The following is a 20,179-nucleotide window of genomic DNA, read 5'->3' as shown; positions in this document are numbered from 1 at the left end:
CTTCTACTGAGGATAAATGACCGGATCCAGACAGTGAAGCTAGTAGCCAACATAGTCTAGACCCATCCCTGCTCGAAGGCTAAAGAGAGGCTTTGGGGGATAGACAACTCGAACCGACAGAGAGACGGAGTGATGGATGATCACTTCGAGGAGGAAAATCTGGGGAAGAAACCGGAGGAAGCCGGCCGCCCAGATCGTTTGGAAAAGGAGGAGACCTCAACAGAACTGCATCAGCTTTCTGCACAGCTACCCAGGGCACCCAGGGCAGCGGATGGAAGGTTTGTTCATCAAGAGCACAGTCCCATGGGGTTCAGTCTGCATGGATGTAGCAGAACCAATGGGATAACAGGAAAGAGAGGTGAGACGTATCTCTTGGTGCTGATGGACACAGTGACAACTGCTAGAAGAGCAGGTCTTCCCCTGCAGAGGAACTCCGTTCACGTCACAGAAAGCAGGGAGGCGAAGACACTTCTCCTTTTTGCTTAGGAAGGAAAAGGGAAGTTGCAGCTTGAAGTGTCACTGAAAACAGGGCAGAGAGTTTGGATTAAAGCTCAAGATCGGCCTGCAACTACGGTGATCAAGCTGAGATTCAACGCCCGAGATTTTGTAAAGTAAGTACTGAACTTCAACACAGTACTACTGATGAAGAAAGGGGTCCATGAGGAAGCAGTGCTCAAGCCAGTTCTTAGCTACAGCGAACCAGAACATTACAAGAAGATGGCCAGAGAATCAAGCACCATGCCATCCTATATTAGACTGGCCACTATTACAGGAAGGTTGCCGTTCAAAGAACAACTTCAAGGCTTTGGACTGGGAGGGCCATGAAGAAATTGGACTATGCTAAAGAAGAACTCCTGTCACAACCTGATGGATTAAAATGGAAAAGGATCATGATTACGGATAAAGCGTCATGATGCTTATGCTTTTTGCTTTGCTCTGCTGAACAGCCAGAATTTTTTTTTTTTTGAGGCCTTCTGTCTCAGCCCATCTTCCCTAAAGAACCATTCCACATCCTGAAGAACCGACAGTTCATCCAGCGAAGGTTCCTGTAGAAGAATCAGAGCGATCCAAGTTTTCTTCGACATTCATCACCTCATGGGGGAAATCAAAACTCCAAAGAGGGGGTGTCAAGAGAAGTGGAGTTTTGATGACTACACTGAGCCCTCTGTGACAACTGAGGATGAAGAATCTGCATCTTCACATCCCAGACGAACCTCTTCTCTTTCTAGTGGATGAGGACGGCGAACTGCAGGAGGGTGATGGACTCCCAGCATGTGAAAGGTCTGACCTCGTGGAGGGGGTGTCAAGAAAATCCGAGCTCATCCCACTTCCCCATGCTGGAGATTTTAGTTTAACAGTAATAATAAATAAAGTTATCTTTAAAATGAATCACTCAAGTGACATCAAGGCCCAACATTAGACTTAAGTGTCAATAAAATAAATCTAGTTGTGTGTGTTGTTTTTGTCTCATGCAAACTTTGCTTTAATTCTACTTTTTTCTATCTAATCATAAGAAATCATAGTCAGTCAGAGAGATTCATTAAACAGGAAAAGCAGGTTTCCTGGAAAAAGAGGAAGTTTCCAGCCTGCAGATTTATAAAAATAGTTGAGACTATTTTAAAGCATGAAAGTTTTAAAAAATTAAATCTAAACATTATTAGTAATTGGATAAGATTCAAAGTAAAATACTTATATGAATATTGGTTTACTTGTAATAATACACTTATATTTGTGGGAACTACAAGAAAAACAAGTAACTGTAACTTTAGTAGTAAATAATTAGAATCATGTATTATTCTTGGTTTCTTTTCAGAAAAACATCTGTAATAACTCACATTAAGATTATAATAAGAATAATTAATAAGTTATGGTTATAAAATCATAAATGAATGATAGATCAGAGAAGCTGAAGAAAATAAATGTGATATAAGTTATGGTTATAAAATTATAAATGAATGCTAAATCAGAGAAGCTAAAGAAAATAAATGTGATATAAATGTGATTTTGACATTAAACTTGAAATGGTGTAAAAGGTTGTAAAACTGCAATTAAACATCACTGATATGTTGGAGGTAGAGAGTAGGTGAAAGGTTGTGCAGGCAAGGGACACAGGAGGTTGAGCAACCCTGAGACATTGGCACAGACATCAGGAAATGTCTGTAAGACAGTGATGGATATGAGATCATCTGTCTAAGCAGACAGCAGGCGCACCAGGGGGGTGGATGAACCCTATATAAGGTGGGTGCAAAAGAGGAACCTTTTGTTGGATCCTCCGGGCAGCTTCGAGCCAAGATCGAGATGGACAAAGAACTCTGCAGCTGAAGAAGAGCCGGGGCCACGGAGCCGGAGACTGTCCTGCTCATGGAGACCAACCCGTCTGACCCACAATCTGTGGCTTCGAATCGCACTTCTCTCATCGGCTGGGTTCTGACCCCAAAGACAAAGATGAAGACAAAGACAAGGAAGAAGAACTGGTGCCTTTTTTCCTGCCAGCACCAAGTCCTGTGTGACCTCAGCATCCATGCGGAGAGGAGGCTCATCAGACCTGCGGAGATCCTGGCCTTCGCCGATCAACATCTTCCTCCTGCTGCAGCACCTTCTTCATCATCAAGCCAGGTCTGGGGTTCGAAACGCCAAACTCCGTCCGTCTCTCTCAAAGGTTCCCTTTTTTAGTTCTCAGTATCAGCAGTAGGGAAAGATAGACTAGATGACTGATTTTACTTATTTGATTATTTCTGCTACTGAATTAAGCTGTACTGACCCTTGCAAAAATGCCTTACTAATAAAATATTTAGCATAAAGAAAATCTAAAGATGTTGTGGACATTCAGTTAATGAGTCACCTTAAAGTTCTTTGATGGTTGTAAAATAGCTGTGATGTTTGATTCTGGAGAGGAAGAGGTGGAAAATGTTTTTAGGTTGCTGGTAGCCCATATGTAAAACATCATCCTTGGGACTCGCCCGAGTCACTAAAACCTACCTGGTTCAATAACAAATGCAAGTTGCAAAATAGAGAACGAGCGACCGTTAACAGGTGTGCTCTGTGAAACTAGTTGGCTGTAGGCTGCTCAGTCTGGCTAATTCACAGGGGGAAGAAGGGTGGGACACCTGGATGTAGGCCGTCAGATAACCAGGCGAATCGTTTCTCGAAACCAGCTTAAACAGAGTTTACTTCAGTTCTGGACAGGGTAAATCCCAGCAGATTTAGGAAACTCAACGGACCCGTTAGACGGAGAGCTGGTAGCACATCTCCCCTCTCAGAAGAGGAAGTACGAGAGTGAGAGAGTAGAGACAGAAAGGAGGGGGGGGGGTGTTGCGCAACAACAGCCGGTTTATTTAATACAAACTCAGCTAACTTTGGCAATCCTACAAAAAAAATCTTCCTCACACACAAAATAATATTTATTTACTGAAAGCAAAGCTGCTGTTTTCTATCTTTGAAAATCCGTACAGTTTTAATTTCAAGAGACATTTGTTTTTCTTGACATATGATCCAAAGCTTTAAGTTTTGGATTTTTTCACCCATTACTTTCTCCTTTTACTATAATCACTAAAGTGCAGCTGATTTAAACTTTAGAGCTGCACTGAAACAGCAGCTTCTCTCCTCAGTAGGCCACTTTCACAGATAAAAGTCCATCAAAACAGTTTCCTGCTTCAATCTAAAGCACTTACCAGGAGGCAGATAAGAGAGAAGCAGCTCTGCAGCAGCCATTTTATCTCCTGGTGTTACTACTGAACGATGCCTGGGGGGTTCTGAAGTTTATATTCTCGTACACGCTTGAAGAATCATCATTTGTCATTCTGGAAAACACCAGCAGAGATATTTACCGTTAGCGCATGCTGCTAACGCTCAATGATCCATCATGTTCCAGTTCCTGTGACACGCACACTGAAGAAGACCTGGAGGATGCCATGTTGTGCTTAGACCTGGAGTTGGTCATCTGTGGATACTTGATGTTTGAATATTCTCTCTCCATTTTATTCCTCTGAAAAAGAACAAAATGTCACACAGAGACTTTACGCTCTGCTGGATGTTAAGGAGGAGAAGTGGACTTTCAGAGCACCTGCTCCTCCTCCAGCCTCTTCTGGACCGTGTGTATGTACTGCTGCACCGCCATGTAGATGAACTTGTATTGCGCCTCAGTCTGGACCATGCCGGACCGCTGCTGCCGGACCATCTGGATGGTCTTTGGGATGTCGATGTCACAGTCCAGCCCTGGCCCAGAAACACACACATGAACTGACATCCAGGAGGAAACTCCAGACTCATCAGATTCCTTCCCACCTTGGCGGTTGATGATGTCGATGAGGATGTCGATGACGATGATGGTGCCGGTTCTGCCGATGCCCGCGCTGCAAAGGCAGACAAAGTGTTTGAAATTAATAGTAAAATACAATTCTAGCTCTAATTCCGGCAGTAGCATCGAAATCTATTTATCTATAATGTTTTCTCATAAATACCCTCTGAAACAGAGCAACCAATAAGCTATCGATGATTCTGATGATTAGTCCATTAATTGGATAAAAAAAATGGGGACATTCTGCAGATATTTCACCAACTATGCTTATTTTAGTTGTAGTAATACATTTAAAAGATCAAAATGAAAACTTTTTAAACTAAAATGCAATAACTGCTCTCCTTTAGTGAACACTTCATGATCTGCAGCTGACAAATACTTCAAACATCAACATATGAAAATCAATACAGTGTAAAGCTAAAATGATTAATAAATAGACAGCAAAAGGTCAACCTGATAAAGTTAAAACTTCTGACATTTACAAAGATTTATTTTTTATCTTAAGTGGAAAATGTTTATATTTCTGGTACAGGTTTGGCTTAATTACTGCTAAATATTTTTTTGAGTCAGTGTGATCCAGTTAATGATAAATTAAACACTAAATGATATTGATCACAGACAATAACTTAACATCAATTAAGGCAGCAGTGTAGTAGAAGAAGGAAACACTGCCACCTGCAGGTTGGAGCTAGCATCACTTAAATCTGATGTTTTTGAACATTTTGGCTGAAAATTCGTAATAAGTCAATAAACATAAACATAGTGTGACACTGCTGAATCTGCTGATTCTGTCCAGACAGTCTGGAAGGACTGGTTCATGTAAATTAGCAGTATGCAGGTAGAAGCTATTTGATAAAATAATATGCACATGTCAGTTATCTGGAAGGGTCCATTGATGGGTCCCTCAGGAATCCCAAGGCCCAAATAACAAGCTACAGTGGGCCAAATCCACACAGCGGGTTTGTGACGTTTCCCCAGAAATGACACTGTTCTCGTCACATTTCCATAAAATGATTCAGGTAAATAATTTCCCCTGCATTTAATTTCCGAGGCGCTGCTTTGTGTCACTTTGTCCCATTAAAGCAGCTCGACCTGCTGTAATGGGAATAGCTCTGTGGTTCTGACCAGAGCTATTCCTCTGGTCAGAACCACAGAGGAATAGCTCCACTGCTGTACACACTTTCCCCAGATGACTGAAAAACCTTGCTGCTGATTTTAACACTTCTAGTGGCTTCCTGAACTCTGGAGAGTCTTTATCTGTACAGTCTGTCCCATTCTCTTCTGTAGATATTCTAAAAAGAAAAAGCATGTGCTCACAGCTTCCTGCAAGCTGCTTGTGAAGTTTTTTTTTTGTTTCCAGACATTTCAGGGAGGATGAGAAACTCTGAGCTGATGCTGCTCGGGGGACGTTGGCTGATTCCACATTTATCCAGGGATCAGGGATCCCGTTTGAGCCGGATCGTGGAAACATTCAGCAGCAGGACAGATTCAGCAGAACCAGCTGCTTAACACACACACTGCAGCTCTGACAGTATCTGTGCAATTCACCTAAAGACAGCTGTCCTCGTATGTTCAGAGTCTTTAAAAGGACTTCATAAAACACATAGAGTAAAAAGCAGTCATGCATGTTTTAGGGTGCTCCACCTGAATGGCTGTTTATTCAGCCAACCAGCAGAAAGTTCACAGTTTTAGAGCCAAGAACTGACTTTATGCATCAAAATAGATTCACTTCAGATGTTCAGCCTCATTCATGAAGAATGAATTCACCAAGAGGAATAACTTGCCAGGTTTTCCATCATTTCAGTTTCTCAAGATACTCCATACTTCACATTATAGTTGTACTAAAATTAAAGTTTAGATATTTGACCTGAACCCAGCCCGATATTTGGGTGGTTTGGGCTTCTGTGGCGCGTTTCATTAGCCTGCAATACATTCAGCACAGCTGAATGTATTGCATTCAGTTTATATCATTTGTAATCAAATGATAACAAATGATATAAACTATCTACTATCATTTACACTATTTATTGTAAATGGAGGAGTAGACAGTTTAACCTGTTAAAGAATTAAAGAAAGTAAGTACAGAGAAGAAGTTAATCAGAGCCCACTGATGATAAGATCATCACACATCCCAGATGATTTGACCTTTTCTCACCCTGCAGCTACAACAAGCAACAAAATGGAGCTGAAAGACATAAGAAGCTAAAAACAGGAGAAGTTACACTGCTTACTTAACTGCTGGTTGAAAACAAGAGCAGTAAAATTGTACATAAAATAATATATCGGGTTTACTTTGTGCTCAGATCTCTAATTAAAGCTAATCAGTTGAGTCAGACACAAAGCCTGTGGACCGGCTTTTACTTTTCAGCTCTAAATACATGAGCTCTTCCCAGTTAGCGATGCTGGTTGTACCTGCAGTGGACGACAATGGGTCCAGTATCCTTAATGGTGCTCTGTGTGCAGTTGACTTCCTCCAGGAACCAGAGGACGCCGCCGGGCTCGTTGGGGACGCCGTGGTCCGGCCAGCTCAGGTACTGGTAGTGCCAGATGTACCGCAGAGGCTCCTTCTACACAAACACAGCATGACAGGAAGTGAGGAAGTTCTACTGGAACCAGTAAGCTTCAGCAGCTTTAAACAGGTCAGAACAACCTTCACTGTTAAAGAAACTGAGAGCCACAACAACTTCATTGTCATTTCATGGCATAGTCTAACTGGTAAACACAAACAAATAAAAATATGAATCACTTTTTAAAAATATGTATTTAAAAACCCACAAGAGAATGAGCAGTTGTTTAATCCAGTGCAGTAAAGCTAGAGTAATACAAAAATATTGTATTTAAATACATGACTTTCACTTTTCAGAATGAATTATTGAAATAATTAATAGTTATTTCCTCTGTTCCTGACATGAATGTGAGACAGAGTGTGCTGCTCTGCTGTGTTACTGGACTGTGCCGTTCACCTCTGCTGGTCACATGACAAGTAGCTCTGAAAACAGCAACAGGAACTAATCACAGCACTGCTCTGATAAATCCAACTGTGTTTAGTTAGCATTCAAAATGAGCTGCTCCTTTATCACACCCTGGCTCTGCACAAAAACCTGCACCTGTTGGACGTCTCTGAAGTCTAATAATGTTCCAGATCTTTATTTTACTGACTTCTATTTCGGTGAAATGCCTCCTTAAGATACTTTCAGCAAGTAATAGGAAAATCATAATTTGGAAATGGCTACAAACTGAATTATAAAAGAAATGTACAATAAGGAGAAACTTGTACGTTTACCTGAGCTGGAGAAATGAACCAAATGCTGGAAAAAAGGAATATTTATACAGAAAACTTAAACTGGATGAATTTATCAGTCCATTTTAGTTATTTAGTTAGTTTTATTTTTCTATTTTACTTTATTTTTTTTATTTTGCTGTACTGTACCCATGTTGTTCACATTTTCTTTGTAATATATAAAATTAAAAAGTACAAATTCAAATGAGCCTGCAACTCTCATAAGCTCTCAGAATGCTGTGTCATGTTCTGTGTTGTCTGTGTATTTATTTAGAGTTTTCCTTGTCCTTGAGTCTCTTCGTTGTCCTGTCTTCCCCTTAATTGTTCCCAGGTGTGTCTCGTTTCTGTGATTACCCTCCCGTGTATTTAACTCCACCTGTGTTCCTTGTTCCTCGTCGGGTCCTTGTCGTCGTCAATCTCTGTGCTATTCGTTGTGAGTGTGTCCTTGTGCCTGCTGCTTGTTGTTTGGACTGTGTTGTTCTGGACTTTATCCATTAAATCACCATATTCATCTTACCTGGGTCTGCTGCGTCTGCCTCACCACCAACACCGCACCGCACTTCATGACATGCTGTAGTTATAAGTGAGTAAATTATCTATATTATGGCAAACATTGAATATTTATGTTGAAATAAAAATAATTCAAAGCTCAATTTCCACTTGAATTGGAGTTTAAATGTGTGAAATGTTATGTTTTAGGTGTTATCAGTATTATAGTTATCATTATTAACTAATATGGTAATGCTTACCATATTATGACTAGGAACCACTAGGAAAGAAAAATTCATCTTTATTCCTGACAAAGGTTGTAAGTTTGTGTTTTTTTTCACTTATTGCTCCATCTGCCAGTCAACCAGATGAGTCTTGTAAGCTGAAGCTCAAATTGTTGGCTTGGTAATCTGACTCCAGGTCAGAGGTCAGCCGTCCCTACCCTGTCCAGGCGCGTCACCTCCAGCTTCCTCAGGATGTAGTCCTGCGCCGGCTGCTCTTCCACATTCCTCACCAGGACTTTCCCAAACTCTTTAGTGCCATTGAGGTCCGGCCAGTACCGGACGCATTTGTTCTGATAGAACCATGAAGGTAGAGAGAAAGAGAGAGACTGGCATTAGACAGTCTGAAGAAACGGCTCAACTCAAGCAGCTTTTCAGGAAGCTTATCTGTCATGCTAGTCCCTGTCCACCACACTGACACATGTACATCATCCTGACACTCACATGCTAAAGCACTCGCTGCTTTCCACTGATGACTCATAAAAAAGGATATTAGATTATCACACAGCCGAAACATTTTGAAAGTGAGAAACAGAAATGATTCATGATTGGCTTGTTTTTGTCAACATGTTGTTAAAACTGAAAGGCACTGATATGTGGTCTTCTGCTTTTAGTTTTCTTTTTTTTTTTTTTTTACAAGAGAAGGCTTTCTGATCAGGATAACCTGATCAATTCCTTATTGGAAGGAGTGAGAACTCCTACCTTCCCCCAGAAGCTCAGCCAACAAATGTGGCTGAGTTTCAGAAAAGTAAATATGGGAAGATCATCGAATTCTCCTCACCCTAAAAATCTAATTTTCCTCTCAAGACAAATTTCAGAGTATAAGACAACCAGAACTTTGGCTTGAAGAGAAGAAACAACTCAAAGATGTGTGACAGAGACAGACACAGTTTGTCAACTGACTACAACTGATATTTCAGGCAGTCAGCAGCCAGAACATTGACATGAATCATCACAATTATGCCTTTCTTTACCTTTGTAACGTTTTCATTTCTACTTTTTCAAAGTAGAACATCAGGTGATAGCTATCAGCTATCAGCAGTATAAACATCTGGCCATGTGCACAGATCAAATTCTTAACAGCACAATTTGATTCAAAACATTATGATGATGCCCTTTAAAAAATAGACCTTAAGTACAACTGATGACTGCAGTTTACCTTTAATAAAGGCTCAAAAAAGGAGAAACTCTAGAAAAACATCTTGTCTAGTTTCTTTCATTATTTAAGAAAAAATACAAATTTATAGGGCCAGGACTTTCATGCGTTAAATCTAATTAGATCATTTAGTAGATTTTAATAAGCTAACCATGTTAGCGCAATTAAGTGTTTTTTCCCAAGCCGGAACCTTTCTGTGGTGTTTCTTTTACACGAGTAACTCTGATGCACAAGCAACATTGGCAAACAAAGTCACCTCTCTGAGGGTAACTTTTGCTTCTAGAAACAATCTGATGCTGGAAAAAACTACTGTACTGATACTGCGTATCAGTGAAGCTATTCAGGTGTAAAATAGCATCTCAGTGCTAAACATGTTGCAGCAGTGCAGACGTCCCCAACGAACATCCACAGTTCACATTCTGAGGACTGCTTTTTTAAAGAAGTTCATTGGATGAACAGCGGTTCCTGAGCCACTTTAAATCTGAATGAGTCTAATGAAACTTTGAATAACCTAAAGAAAAAGAAAAACAATAAATATCTGTTGCTAAGCTCATATGTTTATTCAATGATTCAGCAGCAAAAGGGTTTTTGAATTGAAAATATTGGTTATGTTTTTTGATTAAAAATAGATAAAGTATTGATTATTAACTTTTAATCTGGTCCCACCACGACTAATGCAGCATCAAGCAGTAATTTAACCCTTTAGCAGTGTGCTAAAGGGTTAAAGTGCATCAGAAAGACTCATGGTGTTTCATGACGAGGACTGGAGTAAGCATGAGTGACACGGGGGCGGCTTACCCTTCCCCGCTCCATCTCCTTGGTCGTCATGACGATGACGTGAGCATTCTCCTGATACACCATCTTCCAGAAGTCATTCACCGTGTTCTGCAGGCAGCCCTGGGTGGCAATGAAGACTTTACTCTCCTCCACATGCCGCCCGTCTTCACTCACGTTCTGCATGGTTGGACAACAGGAACAATTGCACATGAACCGTTTTTACCACTGAGTGAATGTTAATTATGTAATATTAAATGTCTAAAAATATATTTAACATCCAAAGCGTGTGGAGGAAGTCCTTCCTGGTCACATACACTCACTCTGATATAGTTAGCGTTGATGTAATCCGAACCTGGAGAGTCTGATTCAGAATCTTTAATCACAACTCGCGTTGTGTCGACTGCAAACACAAAGTTCAACCAATTAATACATGAAGGAACAGTCAGTCCTGAAACCACACAGACATAATGCAGCTGATAGGCTCAGGCTATTAAAACCCTATCTCTATGCTCTGTCGTCTGTGTCACTCTTTCCACAGGAAGTTGGAGACACAGGAAATAGCAGGTTGCTGTGCGACTCACAGGGGAGGATGTTCTTGTATCTGTTTTTACTCTTGTTTTCTGGCTTCTGGCCCTCTTTCCGGGGATACAGCAGTTTGCACTCTTGCTGCTGAAGTACCTTTAAAAGAGATGGAGAGAGGACAAAAGAGCAACATAAGATAGACAACATGGGGATTTCAATGGGTTATCGCCACATAAAACAGTTCCAGGAAGAGAAGAGCAAAAACAATACTCTACTGACATTTTCAAAGACATTTAGGTAACTGGAATACTGGGTGTAAAACAGTATAATGAGCTTTTATTACAGCAGCGGTCACCATGGGGAGAAGTCAGAGGGAAACATCTAACAACTCAGGGTGTGTGATAATATTCACTGTTCCAATGCCTTCATTTTAACACAGATTCACATCCACACTGGGTAATACATTCATTTCATGACAAAAATATTTTAAACAAACGGTAAACATAGTACTTTTCCAATATGAAAGAAATTGGGTTGTTTTATTTATAGACTCTCAGACTTTCTTGAATTGCTTATAAAAAATTATTTTCCCCTTTATTTCAATGCTGGAGGTGAAGCATTGGCTAATTATTTGGATAATTAGCGTTGTAATAGAAATGGCAGCATACCAATTAACTTTTTTTGCTCATAAACTTTCTAAATACTTACTTAGAGTTCTATCTTTATGTTTATGTTTGGCATTTTCATGTCAATATGTTTGGTTGCACAGTGGCGCAGTTGGTAGCACTGTTGCCTTGCAGCAAGAAGGTCCTGGGTTCGATTCCCGGCCGGGGTCTTTCTGCATGGAGTTTGCATGTTCTCCCTATGCATGCGTGGGTTCTCTCCGGGTACTCCGGCTTCCTCCCACAGTCCAAAAACATGACTGTCAGGTCAATTGGTTTCTCTAAATTCTCCCTAGGTGTGAGTGTGTGTGTGCATGGTTGTTTGTCCTGTCTGTCTCTGTGTTGCCCTGCGACAGACTGGCGACCTGTCCAGGGTGAACCCCGCCTCTCGCCCGGAACGTAGCTGGAGATGGGCACCAGCAACCCTCCCGACCCCATTAGGGACAAGGGTGAACAGAAAATGGATGGATGGATGGATGTTTGGTTCTGCTTTTCGGCCACGCGTTTTGCTTCCAGAGGGCATTAGTTACACTTTAACATGACATTATGATGAAACTGGAATAATATAAATGGCTGTGCTGCACACACCTCAAACTCCTCCCAGAATCCTTGTTTTGGCTTCTCTGAGTTGTCTGCTACTTTGTTGAGTTCTCGTACCCGGTTCTCGATGTTGGCAGCATTTATCCTCGTGGCGTTAAAAGGCTGCCATAGTCGCACAAAAACACAAACATTTTAAACTGGCCACTACAAACCAGACGGTGAGCTATAAAACAATTACCAGAGAATATTTTTAGTTGTATATTTCCCTAACTGTGTCTTTGTCACCTGTTTGAGATGCACTACAATGCCGCTTTTTTCCACCATGGGGTTCTTCTTGTAATGATCCACCAGATCGGCCAACGTGTCAAACCGTTCACCACCTCCCACATCATACTTGCCTTCCTGCAGAACAAAAATGTTTACAATTAAAAAGGAACTATAACTGCAAGCAGTTATCAAGTTGTTGGTCCAAGCCCCAACAATGATCAAACCAACCAATGAAAATCCTTCTTAAAGGCATGATATGCGTCCAAAAGAGCAATCTTACCTGGAAGCGAATCATAACGTGTGTGACTTTGGTTTTGCGGTCGATGTTGTCGTGTTTCTCCTCGTTGGTGAGAACCGACAGGACAAAGTCTCCGGGTTTACTCTGACTCTCCCGGACCAGAAAGCTGCCGGCTTTGCCTTTTTCTGTGAGGAGTTTCTCTGCATCTCTCCCAGTGAGGTGACCATGGTACCACCTGGAGATTGATAAACAAGCATCTTTCTGGTTGTATGAACGGAGAATCAATATTTAATGGCATAAAACACCCGGGACAAGAGCATCAAAGTACATACTGCAATCCATATGTTTGTCATCAAGCTTTTGTTTCGCTGTTAAATCATAACTGTAACAATATAAACAGATTTGTTTGGTTTTACAACTTTACAGCACTGTGTGAAATTCTGTTGAGATTGCTTTGGTAAATATTGAAGCTATATGTATCTTTATAGATCAGGGGTGCTCAATATGGGAAGGTTTTGAGTCGATCTCGGCAGTAGGTAGCAAACTGAACGCCACGAGGAGACTGAGACCAGCACGTCATCTTCTGACACACTTATCAAAAATATTCACTAAGATCCAAAACGTTTGTAACTTTATTGAAGAATAAAAAAATCAACAAAATGTGTTCAAATTAATCATCCAACAAAAATAATAATCCCAGTAATTACTGTTTCAACTAGATGTTGCACAATTCTGTGCGTTTTGGTTCCATTACAAAAATAATAACAAAATAATAAACACCGACTCTCTGAGCAGAGCAGGAGTTTAAAACTAGCTCATCAACCACGCTGTGTTCAGGGAGCACTTATTAATAATCACAAAATAAATATCAAGCCTGAAAACCTAATATCGCAACGAACTGAATGTTATGTTTTTAACGCAATCTCTGTTCGGCTTGGGGAGCCCAGGCGGTTACCACGGCAACGCATTGCAGCCGCTGTAATTTCTAAACGTTCAATAAACGACAAACTTGGACTAATTACCTCGTTCATTTACGAGTATACGTAATTCACAACAAACATCAAATACGGTAAATATGTTTCATTAAGTACTTAAACAACTGGCTTCTACCGCGATAATTATGTGAAATTAAATTGTCTAAAAAGAATTTTTAAATAGTTTGGTGTTTTCTGGCGTCTTGCTTTGAGTTCAGAGTCTGAGAGGCTTTTCCTCTATCAACCTAATTTTTTTGTCTCTTATTTAGTGGAAATATTGATGTTTATGAGATTTTCTCTAAAATGATAACTTTTTTAACCTGCACAGCTCCACTGTTGAAATGAGAAGCTAACATTCACAAATGACATTGAAATAAAATCCAGTCCAACATCTGGTTTGAGGCAATTCCTCTGGAACCTGTTGGAGGAAAAATATCCCAACTTCACAAGATGTGCTTTAACTAGCTCTTTGGTTCCTCCTGAAATTTCTCATATCAAGGTCATCAAACCAAATGTCAGACTGACCTGCTGGCCTCAGGTTTGCAACCAGCTTCTGACAGAGAAACCAGTAACATCTTCCCAGTGTCAGAATCTCACTAAGGAAGAAACTGGATTAGGTTTTCTATCACTTTAATATGTTTACTGATGTACAGTATATTCACATATAAAATAAGTCAATAGAGTTTTAATTACAATTTTTATGTCTTCGTGTCAGGAGGTAGATCTCAGCCGGCTGATGAGAGAAAAAGTAGATCTTGGTTTCAAAACGTTTGGGCTCCCATTATAGATAAACACACATGCAGGACTGGACACTACTCAGTAAAATGTATGATGGTGGTGTCCAAACTTTTTGCCAAAATCGTTCAGCTAAAACAAGGCTGGACAATACATCAATAATATATATCGTAATTGACATGTGATTAATAGATAACATGTCTGGTAGAATAATCAATACACAGAATATTCTGCACAGCATTATGGGGGATGTAAATGGTAAATGGCTTTGTACTTGTATAAAGCACTTCACAGTCATTCACACACACACCCCCCCGCCCGAATACACACACAGATACTCACACCCATCAGGGTGTGAGTATGTGTGCTACTGGATAGTAGCCACATCTGCCCTAGGCGGTCCGACAGAGGCTGCAATGCACCGACGTCACCGTGACCTCTGACCCTACCAGCAGGCAAGGCGGGTGAAGTGTCTTGTCCAAGGACACAACGACATGTCTGGACACGCCTGATTTATGATTTGCAGCCACACGCTTATTAAATATGGGCACCAGAGTTTCACCCTTTTGAAGCGGACATATTGTTATATTAACTTCTCTCTGTTAGCAGACTCATGCTAAAGTTCCAAATAAAAGATTAATCACCACGACAGCAGACAGAAATACCAACACAGCATTTCTCCTTCAGATGCCTTTATTCACCTGCTGCTTCTCTACCTAAGCGACTCAGATACACACTTTGTGTCTGAGCATCTCAGGGTGGATGTGAGTGTAAGGTAGATAAATCAACAAGACGGATAAGTGAGATTAACTTTTCCATCAGAGGGGGCGGACTGAAGGTAGTTTCCTGTAATTCATGGCTTGAACATAATTTAAATATATATGTGCACTGTGTGTAGACTCCCACTCCAGAGTGATAGCGTCTCTTATATGGCTGCAGGCTCACTTGACCTGATTTTCAGATGAAATACTCGCATGTCGACATTTTGTTTCCTGTGTGATGATGAGCCAGAACGTAAAGGAAGCGCCATCAAGAAAAGCACCCAGAATGGAAAAACCACATGAACCATAAACCAGAAGCAGCTCTTACACCTGATAGATTAAAACACACACACAGTGCAAAGCAGATGTGCAGAAATAAAAAACATTTGCATCCAGTTTTTTTAGGAGAACCATGTTTTGCAGAGTAAGGCCGGATTCTGCATTCAGAACATAAATATTCTATAAAGTACGTAATTGTGTGTATATTTGCAAAAGCATAGACGTCAACCAGTGAGTTAATCCAAACATGCCTTTGGGAATACACAGTAATTTATCTTTGTGCATATAAATTTCATGAGTGGGAGTGTTTATTCAGAGTATCCTCTCCTCAACCTGTGTAAACATGTAGGTGCGCTGGTACATAATTAACTAGTTAATGTGGATTGCTAACAGTCAGTCCACTGAACACTTTGCTAAGTGATGTGCCAGTGGGCAAGTAATTCAATATTATTGCTTGTTCTGATGGCTCTGAGTGGATCAGCAGTGAGGCGGTAACATCAAGCTGGAGAGATTTCCAGGACCGCTGCTTTGCCTCATTCTCTCTTCAACTCTAAGCAGACTATGGAACCAGTTTACTCATCTATCCACATTAGGACAACCGATGTTCTGAATGGGCGATGTATAAATTAATTGACTTTGAAGTGGCATCATGTTTATGTGATGAGAATGTTATTATGCATCATTTGTCCTGTTTGAATGTCATAAATTCAGTCTAATGTGCGCCTGGAAGGTGAAGTGAGAGTGAATGTTTAAAGTGGGCCTTTAAAACCCATCATCTTGTTCTATGCTTTGTTTCGTTTAGAGCAGAGATCTCCAAGCTTTATGTAACAGGGGTCAAAATGACTTATGGACCAAAGGAATTTCATTTTTTTATAAAAGCTCGTACTTTCATATTTTTTCAAGTTAAACGTTTAATTCAACAAATAAATTAGATTTGTTTTGTTGAAAAGAGATAGGTTATATACCTTCTGTCTATCTACTTAAAGGGGCAGTATTATGTGTTTTCCAGGCACATAGTGCCATTTTATAGCACAATCAATTAACTATGTTAACTACAGTTAACATGTTTGTTTGTTTTTGATGAGAGAATAACACTATAACATTATGTAAACAGTCAATTTATGAGCTTCACTGTCACTTTAAGGGTTTACATGTTTGGCTTATTAAAATAGATGTCTGTCAGGCTCCTGTCTACCCAGGTCTCATGTTTGTTAACCTTTTTTAGTTTTTTGGATTGGCTGCACTGTAACTAATTTTGTTGAACTTTCTGTACAGCAGAAAGTGTTTTTGAATTGAAATATTGCTCATTTTGTCACTCAAAGCTATGGTAATATTGCTGGAGTGGGTTTGTTGAGGCCAGATGTAATACTAAAAATAAAAATATTTTACAGAAGGAAACCATAACAGCTTATTGAAATCTTCAGTCTCTTTTCATTGTGGTTTCAGGAGTTTGTTCTTGTCCCATATTTGTCTGACATTAACAGCAGCCGTTTTTAATTTAAACCTCTGGTTCACAGACTGGAAACTAGAATTGGGTTGAGCTCCCTGGATATTGAGAGGACCTTTGTCCTGTACAAATCAGAAGTTTCTATGTTTTCTTTGTTCCAGTTTCTTTTACCAGCAGGATATCTGATAAGCCTCTGCTCCTGCAGCCCTCTCTGCAGCTGGAAGCTCACCTTCTCACCATCACAGTTTCCTCTGAAAATGTTTGTCTGGATGATCTGTGTAAGCTACTAATTTCACTCTTTGTGAATATTCTTCTGAACAGAACAAGAACATTGAGTTTTATACTGCTCTGATCTGAGTTTTGTTCATAACCATTTCAAACTGATTTGATTTTAAGGTTCTCCAATGATAAAAGTTGCTTCATGTTTAGTTGTCTGATATGCACTCTGGGTTTCTGTAACAGGTGAAATCAGGTGGATTTGTCCTGCTGCTGTTCTCGTGCTGTCTGGATAGTGATGTTTACCTCTCAGATGTGGGATCCTTGCAGTTGAGTGGATACTTCAGCTCGATGACGTGGCCATTCCTCTCGCGCAGCAGGTCCTGCTGTTCAGTGTAATACTGCACCAGCTCGGCTAGCGTGGCAAACTTCTCGCCGCCGTACAGGTCATAGTAGTCCCCCGAGTTCTGGATCTTAATGTGGGTCACCTCATTGTTACGCCTGAGTAAAAAATTCAACTTATTATTTTCACAGAAGAGCAAGGAATTTAATCAAAACAAGCTTTTTTTTCTTCTTGTTAACATTTTCCCTCTTCCATAGCTACCCTACGGAAATGTAAAAATAAAGACCTGAACAGACACAAACAGCCACCCACGCACATGCCCATGCAGTATAGAGCTCACACAAAGACATCCAGACTTCGCCCACACAAGCCCAGCATAAACACACATAAACATGTCCAACTTATCAAGCCATCTGCTGCCTTCCTGCCTTACTCCCAGCAATCCTCCTTCAAGAACATGCAGATCATGTCGAATCACTTCAAACTGTTATTTAATCCACTATTCTCTGTATTTAAGGATCTGCTTTTATTTTTACATTCAAGAAAATGCACAAAGATGAGAAATTTGCTTCAATCTAATATGAAATGGAAGGAAATTATACATATAAAGACAATATATGAAGCGTTTTGTGCATTTGTTTTCAGACTCTTTTACCCTAATGCCCCAAAATAAAACAACCAGTCATCCAATAAATAAAAGTCTTCTTGTTTGCTTAATGTTTGTTTAATGAGAGTAATCCTATGAAGACCCAGAGGTCAAAGATAAACTCTGGAGGAGGTGGAGATTTCTATAGATCAGGTGGAAAAATTTGCTCCCAAGACGACTAATCGTCCTTTAATTATCCTCCCCTGTGGTATGAAGAGCGCCTTCGTTAAAGGAAAGCTGTAAGAAGGGCTGGCTGGAGATTGCCACCAAAAAAATCTGAAATTTTGAGATGAATCAAAAGATTTCCTAAAAAAAAGTGGAAATTTCTGAGTTTGAAAGGTTGAAAATTTGCTAAAATTTCTGATTCTGAAACTCAAAAATTTTCAAGATTTTTTCTAGAAATTTTTTATTTTAATCTAAAGATTTCTAAGTTTTTTATCAGAATTGTTTCTCTTCCTTTTTTATTTTCTACGTACAACGACCCTAATAAGCTGCCATAGGTTTATAACTCAGATCTGGGAATGACTTTAAATCCAACTAAACCATATTCCAAGTCCAAATAATAAGTCCAAATAATTTTTTACAGCACAGACTAGAAGGTTTAGAATAATACTGTATTACTATAATAATATTCACCTAATCTGAACTGTGGCTATTCGAAGTGACATACAACAAAGCGAGGATGCACTGATATGTTTTATTAAGCAGACCAGTACAGATATGTTAAACAATGACTAATAGATATTTTGTAAGATATCTTGCAGCAAAGAAAGTTCTACAAAGTATTCACTCAGTGGATTTGATACAAATGCAAACCAGTTTTCTAGTTTCTATTTGCAAGAAATTTGAAAGCCTCCCTGAATTTCAAATGTTTCTTTTAATTAGAACATTTATGGACTACTTTGTGTTGGTCTGTCACAAAAAATCACGATAAAGAACACTGAAATGTGTTTGTGTTACAAAATTATGAAAAAGCTCTAAATAAATACATTTGAATATTTCTGCAGCGAAATTTATCTGCAGTTATCGGTTTTTATCTGGAGTTATCTGTTTTTATCTTCAGTTATCTGTATAAGTAAGTTTTTTCCCTAATTTTTAGCAACTTTTGCTTCCATGTTTCACTGGGAAATAACACATATTTGGGATGAGGACACAGAAAACACAAGCATAAATCAGACTCAGAGTGGAGCCGGGCAGTCAGTGCTATCTGATCCAACTCTTCATCGGCTAATGGTGATATCAAATGGCACAAATCCTATTTTCCTCCATCAGTTCTCCTGCAGTCCTCATAAGTTTCGCTGTTTTCTCTCACAATCACTACTCTCATCCATTCTCCTTTTTAATCCATCTCTTCCTCACTCCCCATTCATCTCTACTTTTGTTTCCTGGTAATTGCTTTATAGCTTTATTAGTGACTGCTGGCAAGTTGCCACAGGTATGTGGCCCAGTTAAAGGCCCATCCTCAGCTCTCAGGTCAGAGCCCCCTTTTTCCTATGGAGTTTAACTCCATTAACTCTGGAATGAGAAAAACACATCCTATTAGATTTCCCTTCACTCTGACATGCTGATAACCTTTATGGATTTATTGCAGTTTGAAACTCGCGTGGCATCAATTTGGTTTGGGTCAGGATGAATCTTTACTGCTAGAGAAGAACCAAAATATTGGAATATATTAACAGAGGAGATTGTGTTGTTTCTCATTTATCGTGATCAGTTTCTGACCGTTACAAGGATTTCGATTCATCATTGTCATGATAAATTCCATATAAAAATGTTTTTTAAAAATAAAAGCTAAGCTGTCTGAATTTTCACGGTTATTATTTTTACTGTTTTCTCTGCTGTTTATTTAGTGAGAGAATCACTAATCAGTCATTTCTTTGTGCCCGATGTCCTGAAGGAGCTCACTACTACCTAATGTTTGTGTTTGATTCCTGTTTCAGCCCTGAAAAAAGAACCAATAAACAATTCTTATTGTCACTTTTAATGTTATCACAATAGAAACACAAAATACTGTGAAAAACTTTAAGTCACCACTTATTAACATTATAATGAAGGAAATGACGAGATCGCTCTGATTAGATTTTTACATAGTTTTTTATAAATTGTTTTGCCAAAGTATTCCTACCTCTGACTAATCTTTTCTTCACATTTTCTGCAGCTTTAAACTTTAACTTACTTTAATAGCATTGTGAGAACCGGATCCACACAAACTAATTGTGAAGTGGAAGGCCAAATGTTTAGTGCTTTTGGATTCACCCTGCTTTGATCT

The 20,179-nt window shown here is 39.7% G+C and overlaps 1 protein-coding gene across 1 annotated transcript in view; it reads right to left on the bottom strand.

Moving 5' to 3' along the window:
• Positions 1-20,179, bottom strand: part of ptpn11b (protein tyrosine phosphatase non-receptor type 11b) — a 57,174-nt gene that overhangs the window by 6,014 nt on the left and 30,981 nt on the right. Inside the window, exons 3-15 of the mRNA XM_028022845.1 lie at positions 17,228-17,422; positions 12,552-12,744; positions 12,290-12,406; positions 12,053-12,166; positions 10,862-10,958; positions 10,601-10,680; positions 10,302-10,457; positions 8,509-8,640; positions 6,710-6,864; positions 4,285-4,352; positions 4,064-4,215; positions 3,888-3,985; positions 3,672-3,800 (exon numbers count right to left, since the gene is read on the bottom strand). Of these exons, the coding sequence (XP_027878646.1) occupies positions 3,713-3,800; positions 3,888-3,985; positions 4,064-4,215; positions 4,285-4,352; positions 6,710-6,864; positions 8,509-8,640; positions 10,302-10,457; positions 10,601-10,680; positions 10,862-10,958; positions 12,053-12,166; positions 12,290-12,406; positions 12,552-12,744; positions 17,228-17,422 (1,645 nt within the window). The 3' untranslated portion in view covers positions 3,672-3,712. The remainder of the gene's footprint in view (positions 1-3,671; positions 3,801-3,887; positions 3,986-4,063; positions 4,216-4,284; positions 4,353-6,709; positions 6,865-8,508; positions 8,641-10,301; positions 10,458-10,600; positions 10,681-10,861; positions 10,959-12,052; positions 12,167-12,289; positions 12,407-12,551; positions 12,745-17,227; positions 17,423-20,179) is intronic.

The sequence above is a fragment of the Xiphophorus couchianus genome, chromosome 1 (assembly GCF_001444195.1).
Source record: "Xiphophorus couchianus chromosome 1, X_couchianus-1.0, whole genome shotgun sequence".
In the NCBI taxonomy this organism is placed as follows: Eukaryota; Metazoa; Chordata; class Actinopteri; order Cyprinodontiformes; family Poeciliidae; genus Xiphophorus; species Xiphophorus couchianus.
This window is presented reverse-complemented; position numbering and strand designations above follow the sequence as displayed.